This window comes from Poromitra crassiceps, assembly GCF_964638095.1.
Source record: "Poromitra crassiceps genome assembly, chromosome: 21".
Lineage (NCBI taxonomy): Eukaryota > Metazoa > Chordata > Actinopteri > Beryciformes > Melamphaidae > Poromitra > Poromitra crassiceps.
In genome coordinates this window covers 17,281,534-17,294,593 of record NC_139638.1, presented here as the reverse complement: position 1 = coordinate 17,294,593, position 13,060 = coordinate 17,281,534, and the positions used below count along the sequence as shown (strand labels likewise).

Genomic DNA, 13,060 nt, shown 5'->3' with positions numbered 1-13,060 from the left:
TATTTGCCGTGAAATGTTGTGAATTGATTCAGGTGAGCTCAGCGTAACGTTAGTGGATTTCCCTCTGTTCTCTGAGCTGATGGTCTGGACCCACACAGCCAGGAAACTAGAGACTGTCTCATGAAGCTACAGCCCCACGTTAGCTGGCTGTGCATCTGGAGAGAGGAGGGCGGGGGACAATGACAACATTACCATGGAAACGATTGAAGCTTCGAAGCGTCGATTTTTGGGGGGTCAGCCCTACTTATTTTATTATTTTCATTGTTTAGTTAAAAAATTGTATTTCAATTCACGAAGATGTTTTTTAACACCTTTCGTCCTTTTCATCTGTTTTACTTTACCATGATGTCCTTGTCGAAGACTTGCACTGTTCAGCAGTGAAAGATTCGTTTTGGTTTTGGGTTTGCAATGCGTATTGAACCTACCTCGTACCTAAACGGTCCGGTATGAATACGCGTATTGCTACACCCCTAGCACCCATTGTACATGGTGCGGTTCTGATTCATTCACATCCAATGATCATCCAGTGTTAGTGTTGTGTATAGTTACGTAACACGTGTTGTGTGTGATCATCCAGTGTTAGTGTTGTGTGCTGTATAGTTACGTAACACGTGTTGTGTGTGATCATCCAGTGTTAGTGTTGTGTGCTGTATAGTTACGTAACACGTGTTGTGTGTGATCATCCAGTGTTAGTGTTGTGTGCTGTATAGTTACGTGTTGTGTGTGATCATCCAGTGTTAGTGTTGTGTGCTGTATAGTTACGTGTTGTGTGTGATCATCCAGTGTTAGTGTTGTGTGCTGTATAGTTACGTGTTGTGCATGATCATCCAGTGTTAGTGTTGTGTGCTGTATAGTTACGTGTTGTGTGTGATCATCCAGTGTTAGTGTTGTGTGCTGTATAGTTACGTGTTGTGTGTGATCATCCAGTGTTAGTGTTGTGTGCTGTATAGTTACGTGTTGTGTGTGATCATCCAGTGTTAGTGTTGTGTGCTGTATAGTTACGTGTTGTGCATGATCATCCAGTGTTAGTGTTGTGTGCTGTATAGTTACGTGTTGTGTGTGATCATCCAGTGTTAGTGTTGTGTGCTGTATAGTTACGTGTTGTGCATGATCATCCAGTGTTAGTGTTGTGTGCTGTATAGTTACGTGTTGTGTGTGATCATCCAGTGTTAGTGTTGTGTGCTGTATAGTTACGTGTTGTGCATGATCATCCAGTGTTAGTGTTGTGTGCTGTATAGTTACGTGTTGTGTGTGATCATCCAGTGTTAGTGTTGTGTATAGTTACGTAACACGTGTTGTGTGTGTGATCATCCAGTGTTAGTGTTGTGTGCTGTATAGTTACGTAACACGTGTTGTGTGTGTGATCATCCAGTGTTAGTGTTGTGTGCTGTATTGTATAGTTACGTAACACGTGTTGTGTGTGTCTCCTTGCAGGATTTCCTTTGGCTGCTGTGGGCGCTTCACTCTGGCTGAGATCCTGTCCTTCTCCCTCTCTGTCTTGTTGGTGCTCATCTGGGTGCTGACTGGACACTGGCTACTCATGGACGGTGGGTTAGGGTTAGGCTCATCTGGGTGCTGACTAAACACTGGCTACTCAGAGACTGGGTTAGGCTCATCTGGGTGCTGACTAAACACTGGCTACTAGAGACTGGGTTAGGCTCATCTGGGTGCTGACTAAACACTGGCTACTCAGAGACTGGGTTAGGCTCATCTGGGTGCTGACTAAACACTGGCTACTCAGAGACTGGGTTAGGCTCATCTGGGTGCTGACTAAACACTGGCTACTCAGACTGGGTTAGGCTCATCTGGGTGCTGACTAAACACTGGCTACTCAGAGACTGGGTTAGGGTCATCTGGCTACTCAGAGACTGGGTTAGGGTCATCTGGCTACTCAGAGACTGGGTTAGGGTTAGGGTCTGGCTCCTCAGAGACGGTGCGTCGCTCATGGCTGCTGCTGTGTGAATGTGTCCATTTCTACCTTAATTCACTAGAATTTGATCCATGTCTGAAAGTAGTGAAATTGATATTTAAAGGAGGGACTCCACAATATAGCATAAAGTAGCACATCACACTGCACCTCGCCCAGGCTTCCCTAATGGAGTAATGCATCTAATGGGAGTCAGAGGAGAGGAAAGGAGTAGGTGGAGTGAGTGAGAGATAGAGAGAGAGAGAGAGAGAGAGGGATGAGAGAGAGAGAGAGAGAGGGATGAGAGAGAGAGAGGGAGAGTTAACGGAGAGCAGGGGGAGGTCTGTTGTCTGCATCCAGACTTGAGCCTGGCTCATGCTTCACACAGAACACAGTGTGCATGATTCAAATGAGATAATTGTGGCCAAAACGAGTGGGCATATTGGAGCTCCATCCATTGGCTAAACAAACAGGAAGTGTACTGGCCGATTCCAGTGGAGTTTCTTCTGTCTTGTTGGGGGATGTTGGCTCCAGACCTTCGAAGCCACGCCCACTCCACAGTTGTGAATTTGGCTCTTCCTGGTCTGGAATCGCCATGTGCAAACGCCTTTTCTCCGGTTGAAAATCCAACGGTGGACGCTGATTGGCTAACGCTGTTGTCAGTCATGCACAACAGAAACAGCTGTGGCCTAAGCTAACGTGTCCTATAATGTGGATTCTAGTCATAGGTTGATGTTGCCGCACGGACCGGTTTACGTGACGGACATGTAACTTCCTGGTCAGACGTAAAGTAAAGAGTAAGGCACGTTACTGATATTCTGCTCTCTGTCTCGTCATTATGTGAGTACAAAGTCGGCCGACTTTAGCTGCTTAACGTGGAGAAACTGGCTAGTGGCTAGCATTAGCTAGTAGGGCTGTGGCGATTCACTTATCTCCCGATTCGATACTATCACGATTCTTGGGTGCCGATTCGATTTATATTGCGATTCTTAAGTATTGCGATTCTACGATTATTGCGATTCGATATTACGATTTATTGCGATTTTTGTTTATTTTTTTCTTTTCTTTTTTCAGTTTGTTTGCTTTTTTACACTAGATTAGAACATGGGAAAAGTTGAATCATACACTAGAGACTGTATATTATATATCATGAGTAGGGCTGGGCGATATAGTTAAAAACAGGGGCGGACTGGGATCATAATTCAGGCCGGGCATTAGATACCAAGCAGGCCAGGCCGATATGGGCCGACGCGCATGAAATTTGGGCCGTTTGAAGCCCAATTTGGGCCGTTTGAAGCCAGATTTGGGCCGTTTGAAGTCCAATTTTACAATGAGATGCACCCACTTTAACCCTGAAGTGTAATTATTACTTCAGACTAACTAATAAAGTAATAAAACCACTAGTAAACCAGTAGGCGGCGCCTCGCCTGCTGTTCAGTGAGTGGCCTGACTGCAAGCACCCAAAAATGCGATTATCGATTCTGGAATAAAAGATCGATCCAAAAAATCGTGACATTAAAAATCGCGATACTTAGGTGAATCGATTTTTTTCCCCCACCCCTATTAGCTAGCTACGTTAGCTTGTGCTTGTGACTAGCGAGACTGCTGCGGCTGCCCTGCCGATTGGTTAGGGAAGACCGAAGCCCGCCCCCTCATAGAAATGCTCTGTAGTGAGCACAATCTCAGACGAAGAGGCAACGAGTTTATGAATTAACGATGCAGTTTGAATATCAGGTTAGGGATGTTAACCCTGCACATACATCATGTGATCACGATCACATGACCAATCCATCTTGCCACGCTCCAATCTATTGGTTTAAATCTGAACCACCAGTGTTTCGCACCAATCGGCATCCTACGAGGCAGCTACGGGGGCGGGCTCTTTGGTGTGACGCCAGCAAGAGCGAGCCATATTAGACGTGAAAGACAGACACATGGTTCATCCAATCACCTGCCCCCCCTTCTTTTTTTCTGAGTGCCCGCCCCCAAAACGGTTTCCCGAGCAACGTGTTCTTCCCAGATGCTTATGTGAAAACAACCCATCGGGCAGCGTCCGGTTAGGAGGATGTGGAGCATTGCGTTTTCCCTACAGCAGCACTGAGCATAAAGAGGAGTACAGCACAGCAAAGTGAATGGTGCAGTTTGTCTAATGAGGTTGAGACTAACCAGGCTTATATCTCCCAGGACAAGGACAGCCACCTGCAGGCCTAAACCCCCCCTCCCCTCCTCCTAGACAAAGCAGCGTCTCATGGTCCTCCTAACAGTGTGCTATCTGTACTGATGTATCAGTGCAGCATCATAAACCCTCACAGACATGATCATCAATACATTGGAACATACAAAGAGCACACATAACGTACAGATTTTCTCTAAAGCCAGTCCTGGATTTTGACAGTGGTGCAGGGAAACGGTAAAACATACACATGCAGATTTGTCCCGGATCAAAATCTAGAAAAATCCGGTAACTCAGCTGAAGCGACACTTGTGCTTTTCAAGTTTATCTACATTTACTTTGCCCAATTTACACAATTTAAATAAAAGACATCAAACTGACAGAAGATGACAAGTAGCTTAAGCAGCAGTGCAGAGAGAGGCAGCAGGCTCGCTCTGCTTGTCTCCCCGTGTGCAGGTGTCTTCTCTTCCCTGCACACACGCACACACACACACACACACTCTTTCTAAAGGAAGCCATCCTCCTCCCAGCCACGATCAAATCTGCAAGCTTTAAAATATTTATATCAAGCGCCACGTTTAGTCAAATAAACCTTTTCCACACAAGTTTGCCGTCATGGCTTCTCTCTCCTCAGCGTCTCTGAGTGAAGCTCCTCTCAGGACGTGCAGGCAGGCAGGCACACGAGCTCCACCCTCCTCTTTGTCCCAGTGCACCGGAACTAATAATATAACGCCACAATGCCCCTCGGGAATTATTATTATTATCATCACCGCCGCACGATATTACACTGAAGTGCAACTCTGAAGGCGTTTTCGCCGTGCGCAGCACTGTCACTGTAATGATCATATACACACATTTTTTGGGCCCAACACCGGGCATATCTTTATCGACGCGGCATGGAAAAATGATCCAGGCAGCTGCCCAGGAACTTCTGATGCATGAAAAACCCCCCTGACATGCCTGCGTGGTACAATCTCGACGCCATCTAGTGTCTCGTCGGGGCGCGTGCATCCTCACAGACGCACACACACGTAGACACGGAGGCTGGCTCTAATGCAGGCGCTCCATCCTGAGCGCCCCAAATCTAAGTGCACCCAAGCAGGAAATGCAGGGAGCTGTATTGTCTCCCTAATTACAGTCAGCGGACTTTGTGCAGTAATCAATGCTCTTTAAGTCAACTTGCTATAAAACCATCCCCACAAAGCTTGAATGCAGTTTAGATCATTACTGCTAATTGTTTTTAGTAAGAAGTATGAACATCTCTTATCTAGTGTGCGTGTGTTCATGTCAGTGTGCTTGGCCGAGGTCAGGGATACTCAACTTGCTTTGCCCAGGGGCCACTTTCGTGAAATGATAGGAGGCCAGGGGCCAGTTAATAAACAAACAATATAACATTTTTCTGTAGCGGATTGTAGGTTTTTGGGGTGTCAGCTGGAATTTAGTCTGACAATGTTGTGCACACCGGATAGTTAGGTTTAAGGATGTCACGATACTAGAATTTCTACTTCGATACCGATACCCAGACAAATATCGATACGACAGATGGACGGACAGATGCACATAAGCTTCTCCATAATCTAGGCCTGATAAAACTTTGAATTTAGACAGCAGATTAGCCCTGCTCTAACCATCAGAACACGTTTAGCTTGTTAAAGCAACAGATACCCAATGATAGGGAGGGAAAAATCAGTGATTTTTCATTAAAAGAAAGCACTGATAGTATCAAAACTGTTGCAAATGAGTATTGTATCCATTTTAAATTTTTAGTATTGATACTTTCGATACTATCAATACCTGATGCAAATGAGTATTGTATCCGATTCAAATTTTCAGTATTGATACTTTTCGATACTATCGATACTTTTGACAACCCTAGTTAGGTTAAGTTAGTTAGGTTAAGTACACATAAGTGCCTGGGTAGCGAGCAGACAGGCGGTATTTGACAATTTAGCTGGAGCTCAGTCAAACTTTATTTAATGTTAGTTTTTATTGTGAATTAGATTCTAATTCACAATGAAAACTAAGGTGAAATTATTAGAAAATGGTCGGGGGGGCCACTCTGCACCCTGTCGCGGGCCGGATCTTGCCCCCGGGCCGTAAGTTGAGTATCACTGGCCTACTGTAGGTCATGTTGTATGTTGTCACTGAAAGCCTTGCTCTGCTTATTGTGGCTTCATGTGGGATCCGGTATTTGACACTCTGTCTTTCTCTCTTCCTCAGCTCTAGCCATGGGTCTGTGTGTGGCCATGATCGCCTTCGTGCGGCTTCCCAGTCTGAAGGTGTCGTGCCTGCTGCTGTCAGGTCTGCTCATCTACGACGTGTTCTGGGTAAGAGAGGAGATAACGCATGTGGTCCACCTGAGACACCGCTCTGACGCACCAGACACCACCATCACTTCTCCTCACACAGCACACACACAGGGAGACACTACAGCTGAATAGTCATTCAAGGGCTGCAACTAACGATTATTTTCATAATCGATTAATCTGTCGATTCTTTTCTCGATTAATCGATTACCGTAAATTCCGGACTATAAGGCGCACCGGTCTATAAGACGCACCTTCAAAGGTGACTATTTTTTTCTTCTATAAGCCGCACCGGTCTATAAGCCGCGGGTGTTTTGATGTTTAATTACCATATGTAAGGCTTCGTGCACAGAGGGGATTGTCGGAAAAGAGATGGCTGTTTGGGGAAGCTCCCATTTATTAACATTTCAACAAAACAAGTTGCATATTTGCATAACGTATTCAAGTGTTACCATTTAGTGCAATAGTAGCTACAGAACATGTACTGTGCTGTGTAAATTTAGGGGTCCTTGGCATGAAAAAGGTTGAAAACCACTGATCTACATTATAGCCTACAGTAGTACCATAACAAAAAACAAAGCTTACAGCGCTTGACGAGGCAATATCAATGGCTAAATTAAATGTGTTTTTTTTAAAGTGCAAAATAAAGTGCCTGTAACACGACAGTAAGCGCGTAAGCCTAAAGTTGCAGTAACACGGCTGCTTAAAATATACGGTAATCAGCCTACCAGAAAAGTCATTAATCCTCGTCTTCATCTTTTAGGCTAAGGTGCAGTACACGGCTGTAACCAGAAAAGTCAAGTCATTAATCCTCATCTTCGTCTTCTTCCTGCGTACTAAAACCACCAAAGTCCTCATCTTCAGTGTCGGAAACGAACAGGCTCAGGGTGGCTTCGTCAGCCACTCTCCTCTCTCCTTCGTTGTCGCTCTCAAAACCAACGAACTCCTCTTCGTCACTGTCGGAATCGAACAGCCTCTGAAGGCCCTCAGCTGGCGGCGTCCTCCTCTTCATCACGCAGCAGTCCAGCCTTTCGGAACCCGTTGTTGATCGTGGATGTTTTGACACTCCTCCACGCTGTCAGGATCCACTGGCAAACTTGAGCCTTCAGTCGGATCTGAACGGCACCTCGGCCGTCTGCTCTCTGTGTCAACACCCTGATGCCAAGGTTACGTGCTGCTACTCGATTTCCTTCTTTCCTTCTTCTTCTCGCCGCCATCGTCGTAACACAGCCAGTTCTCCATCTTTTGAAGCATGATGTTAGATTACAACGAGCTAGTTGTGTGGCTTAGCCTTCCAAAATGTTGCTGTTAGTTTTTTAGAATGTAATACATAGAATTGGGAATGTTACATTCAATTTCAATGAATTCTCAATCGCTGCCTTTTTCCCCCCGGAGCGAGGGAGGAGGGAGGGTGTTTTACCGTAGTGGCTGAGAGAGCGTAGTGGCACAGTGCTCCAATCAGGTCGCGAGACACATTTTTTGCAACATCATCCAATCAGGGTCTCGCTCTCGTAATGTCTGTCTTGCTCTCGTTCTGCCTCATACCAACATCCATAGATTTTGGAGGTTCCCGAGTGGCCGTTTGCTGAAAAAATCCATAGATAAGACGCACCGTTATTTAAGCCGCAGGGGCCAAAAAAGGCCAAAAAACGGGAAAAAAGCCGCGGCTTATAGTCCGGAATTTACGGTAGTTGTTTGGTCTATAAAATGACAGAAAATGGTGGCAAATGACGATCAGTGTTTCCAAAAGCCCAAGATGACGCCCTCAAATGTCTTGTTTTGTCCACAACTCAAAGATAATATCAGTTTACTGTCATACAGGAGTAAAGAAACCAGAAAATATTCACATTTACGAAGCTGGAATCAGAGAATTTAGACCTTTTCTCTTAAAATTGTACTCAAAACGATTAATCGATTATCAAAATAGTTGTCGATTAATTTTCTGTCGATCGACTAATCGATTAATCGATTAATCGTTGCAGCTCTACATTCAACCTAGACCCAGTTCACATTTTATTTTGTTTTTAACACACAGGTACCAGCAAAACCATCTATCCCTGAAGAAAGTCATGCATTTTACGTTTCTGGTTTGTTTGGATTGGTGGGACAACAGTAGAAGATGTGGCTAGTTAGCATGTTAGCATGAGCAGTGCTAAGCACCATGTGGCTGAACAGACAGATTAGAGCGCTACCTGCAGAACATCAAACCTCACTAACAGAGAGTAGAGGAGGGAACTCGGAGGAAGGGAAGCCTGCTAAGAAGTCAACTGACCCTCTCTGAATACCAATACTAATACTAGAGTATATTACAGTAGAGCTGATGTGTGAACTGCTAGGCTGAGCTGTTGTTCATTAGTCACAGTTGACATTAAGTGTCTTCATCATTATGTTGGGTCAGTCCCTGCAGTCAGTAGTCTGTTATGTTGGGTCAGTCCCTGCAGTCAGTAGTCTGTTATGTTGGGTCAGTCCCTGCAGTCAGTAGTCTGTTATGTTGGGTCAGTCCCTGCAGTCAGTAGTCTGTTATGTTGGGTCAGTCCCTGCAGTCAGTAGTCTGTTATGTTGGGTCAGTCCCTGCAGTCAGTAGTCTGTTATGTTGGGTCAGTCCCTGCAGTCAGTAGTCTGTTATGTTGGGTCAGTCCCTGCAGTCAGTAGTCTGTTATGTTGGGTCAGTCCCTGCAGTCAGTAGTCTGTTATGTTGGGTCAGTCCCTGCAGTCAGTAGTCTGGTTAAAACCATCCAGATCCATGAACTCACATTCCGCTTGGTTCTGCGGTTCCATCTGGACTCCAAGCTGTGCACAGTCATGTCAGTGGGTGGAAGTACTTGCCTTGACAAGACAACTCTTTCAGCCAATCAGCGTTGCCAAATCCAGTCCTTCAGCCAATCAGCGTAGGATCCAGTCAAATCCAAATCCACTCGGAAGAACGGCAAAAAGATATTTTCCGCCAAGAAACTCTGCTGCTGTTGCATCATACTCCTGTTCTTGAGCATTGTTGTTGTTGAGTCTATTTCTGCAATAACTGCACTTTAACGGCTGTTTAAACTCAGAGAGCCGGAGGCAGCCATTACTGTTTTGACAGCGGCGTTCCTGATTTGCCGGTTACAATGTCAGCTACGAGGCAGGTCTCTGATTGGCCCGTACACTTTGTAGTTTCTGAAAACGCCCGCCCCCCGGGCTGGAGGCCACACGGAACCACAGAACCAAACAGAAGAATGTCAGTTCACGGATCATGGATGGTTTGAACCAGGCTGTGCAGTCAGTGCAATCTGTCATTTTCCTGTCATAGCTGTCACCAAAATCAACAAAGACATGGTTTTATCACTGTCATATAGAAGTGGCTGAGTTGGTGATTGAGAGAGGTGGAAATTGATAATTTTATTTAGTTTGATAGACCGCAATAAGTATTTTCCGTCATTTAATTGCAGTAACCCACTGAATACTAGTAAGAGAATTAGTAACACCCGCTCCCGACTCGGGGAGGTAGTGACTAAAAATAACAATACAGGACTCTCTTTCGATGCTCTGTAATTGTCAGTTGTTTTGCTGCCATTGAGTCTTATGAGGAATAAAGGAATAAAGATGAGTATTAATCAATCAGCATCTTTAAGCCCTAATAAGCCGTTATAAGTTGTTTCATTTTCTTTCTTTTGTCTTTTGACTATTTACAGTATGTTGATAGAATTGTGAAAATAGGCAAACGCCCTGCTCTTTTACATCTATATAATTGGTAGGATTATGTTTGAGAGCTTCCTCTCTGCTTACCTCGGTCAAATGAGCTAGTGTGCCTGGAAACCTCCTGGGAAGCTCCTCCGTTAGTGTTCTGCCAGCAGAAGTCTGAGAGGTACTAATAACATTGCAGTTTGTAGGGATGCAAGAGTGATTTTGGATTTCTCAGTGACTGCGTTTGAATGCAATCCATGATTGAACCATATAGTCCATAGTGTTCAGGATTCAGCCTACACTATGAAATCCCATTAGAATATGTTGAATCGGTGTCCTCTTGAATCGGCTGAGAAGAAAGACAGAATTCATCTGTTTTTCGAAGGAAGATTTGACAGTTTCTCATTTTCGGCTCACGTGGAATTTGACTCGACGTCATGCAGAAGTCATGACAATGTAGACCCAATACTGTTATGTGTTCAGCCATATTAATAAGAACGTCATTGCTTCATCAATAGACAGATCTATGCTGTTTAGTTGATATAAAGACTTGAAAGTTATTGTAACAAATGATCACCCAAAATGTTAGTTCTTGTCTGTGTGCTAAGAAAGAAGGTTTTAAGAAAGTGAAATTGGACTGGCAGTGATAAATTACATTTCCATGATATTAGCACATAATTTATTGGATTGCACAACAAAATCCTTTGCATATAATTTCTGTTGTGTCAGTTAAATAACTAACCAGAGTGCTGCTGAATGCTCTGGGTAACTATCTAACGAGCCTAAATGGCGTTTCCCTCCAGGTGTTCTTCTCAGCCTACATTTTCAACAGTAATGTGATGGTTAAGGTCGCCACCCAACCTGCTGAAAATCCCATAGACGTTCTGTCCAGGAAGCTCCACCTGGGGCCGGGGATGGGCCGCGACGTGCCCCGCCTCTCCTTACCCGGCAAGCTGGTCTTTCCCAGGTGAGGCTGACGGGACCGTGCGAGTAGCAGGGCGTGGTCTTTACGTGTTCATTCAGGAAAAATGAGTTTTATTGATTATGAACGTGTGATGTTCATATGAGCTCTGAAACATGAGTTGATTTATTCTTCACAGTAGATACACATGAGAATTATTTCTGATACTTTAAATTGTACAACTAACTTACAAGTGATGCTCCTAGTCTCTACGCATTTTCGCATTACCAACAGTGTTGGGGGTAACTCATTACAAAAGTAACATATTACATGTAATATATTTCTTTTAGCAGTAACTCAGTAATATAACTTATTACTTGTAGGATTTGAGTAATATTGTACCAGTTACTTTGTCAAGTAACTCAAGTTACAAATTGAGTTACATTTTTTTTTTAATCAAAGCACATATTTAAATAAAGATACAATCATTTCCTAATCAAACTGTCTGTTTTTATGCAAATAACCACTATAGATGACAATAACAAAGGGAAAGAATAACATTTAGAATTTTGGACCATTTACACTGACTTCAAGACGGTTGAAATTAATTTTCGGGATGCTTCCGGGGCAGCGATGTCATTCTGCTGCTGCTGTTGTTTTGGTGAAAGTAATGCAAAAGTAGTGTAATAAGTAACGAGTTACTCTACACACAGACAGTAATACTGTAAAGTAACGTATTACTTTCAAATGAAAGTATCTAGTAATATGTAGTATATTACATTTTGAGAGTAACTTGCCCAACACTGATTCACCAAACTTCCCCGTGCCCTTTCTCTCGCCCGTGCAGTTCCACAGGCAGCCACTTCTCCATGCTGGGGATCGGGGACATTGTGATGCCCGGCCTGCTCTTATGCTTCGTGCTGCGTTATGATAACTATAAGAAGCAGGCGTCTGGGGAAGGCGTCCCCGGCCTCAACACGCCCGGACGCATGCAGCGAGTCTCCTACTTCCACTGCACTCTCGTCGGATACTTTGTGGGTAAGCAAAGCGGAAGACGGACGACTGGATGTAAAGGTTTATGGTGCTCGTTAGGTGCTTCTACACTGAAAAGTGAACGCGTGTAATCTTTCACAATGATTTTTCAAATGTCAACTTTGAAGCTCGGGTTGCACGTCTGCTGCTTTTCTTAGTGTTTTATGACGATGCTCTGGGGGCCGACGTTCACGTCTCGTTGCCTCTCTGCGTGACTCTCGTCTTCAGGGCTGCTGACTGCTACCGTGGCCTCCAGGATCCACCGCGCGGCCCAGCCTGCCCTGCTCTACCTGGTGCCCTTCACCCTGCTGCCTCTGCTCACTATGGCCTACCTGAAGGTAAGGTGGGGGTGGGAGTCATACCTGTGTGCAACCTAAAAGAGCTTCTCCATTGCATCTTAACACTTCACTGAGTGTAGCATTTAATTTAATGCAATTCAATTGTAGGCACCCTGGTAAAGACAAATTGCAACTTAACAATAGATTCGGCAAGAAATACAAAATATATTAGATGTACAGATTTTTTATTTTATTATCTATTTTAATGGTGTGTGATCTGCCAATTATCTAGTCTCAATGCCAGACCCATGAGAGTTCTTACTGATACACTACGTTACTGCATGCTGCAGAGCTCTCTCTGGGTCTGATACACTATGTTACTGCATGCTGCAGAGCTCTCTCTGGGTCTGGGACACTTTCCCTCAGAGGGCTGGTTATGGGAGGGAACCGTTCACTTGGCCAGTCATATGCCAGTGATGGCTTCAGTCCTCTCCAATCAGTAACGACTTTGTGATCAGACGACACGGGAGGCGCAGCCCATTTTTCGAACCGCTCTCTCATCGGTGCTACGACCTGTCACTCATTCAATTTCAACCCGCCTTCAAAACCAGCAGTGGCTGTTAATTGGCACAGACTCACTTATGTAGTATGCAGAGCGCAGCGATTCAACGTAATATTTGAGTCTGGGGAGAGACTACCAATTATCAGTCCGATCACTGATTGAAATGCTGTATTTTACCCAGACTTTCTACTAACAATGGTACAACAATCGTGTAAAAGTGCCCAGCAAACATACACACAGTA

The 13,060-nt window shown here is 44.6% G+C and overlaps 1 protein-coding gene across 1 annotated transcript in view; it reads left to right on the top strand.

Annotated features, from left to right (window-relative positions):
- The window catches only part of sppl3 (signal peptide peptidase 3), a 50,911-nt gene that overhangs the window by 32,641 nt on the left and 5,210 nt on the right, over nucleotides 1-13,060 (top strand). Inside the window, exons 6-10 of the mRNA XM_083657849.1 lie at nucleotides 1,435-1,547; nucleotides 6,300-6,406; nucleotides 10,849-11,012; nucleotides 11,794-11,984; nucleotides 12,207-12,316. Of these exons, the coding sequence (XP_083513975.1) occupies nucleotides 1,435-1,547; nucleotides 6,300-6,406; nucleotides 10,849-11,012; nucleotides 11,794-11,984; nucleotides 12,207-12,316 (685 nt within the window). The remainder of the gene's footprint in view (nucleotides 1-1,434; nucleotides 1,548-6,299; nucleotides 6,407-10,848; nucleotides 11,013-11,793; nucleotides 11,985-12,206; nucleotides 12,317-13,060) is intronic.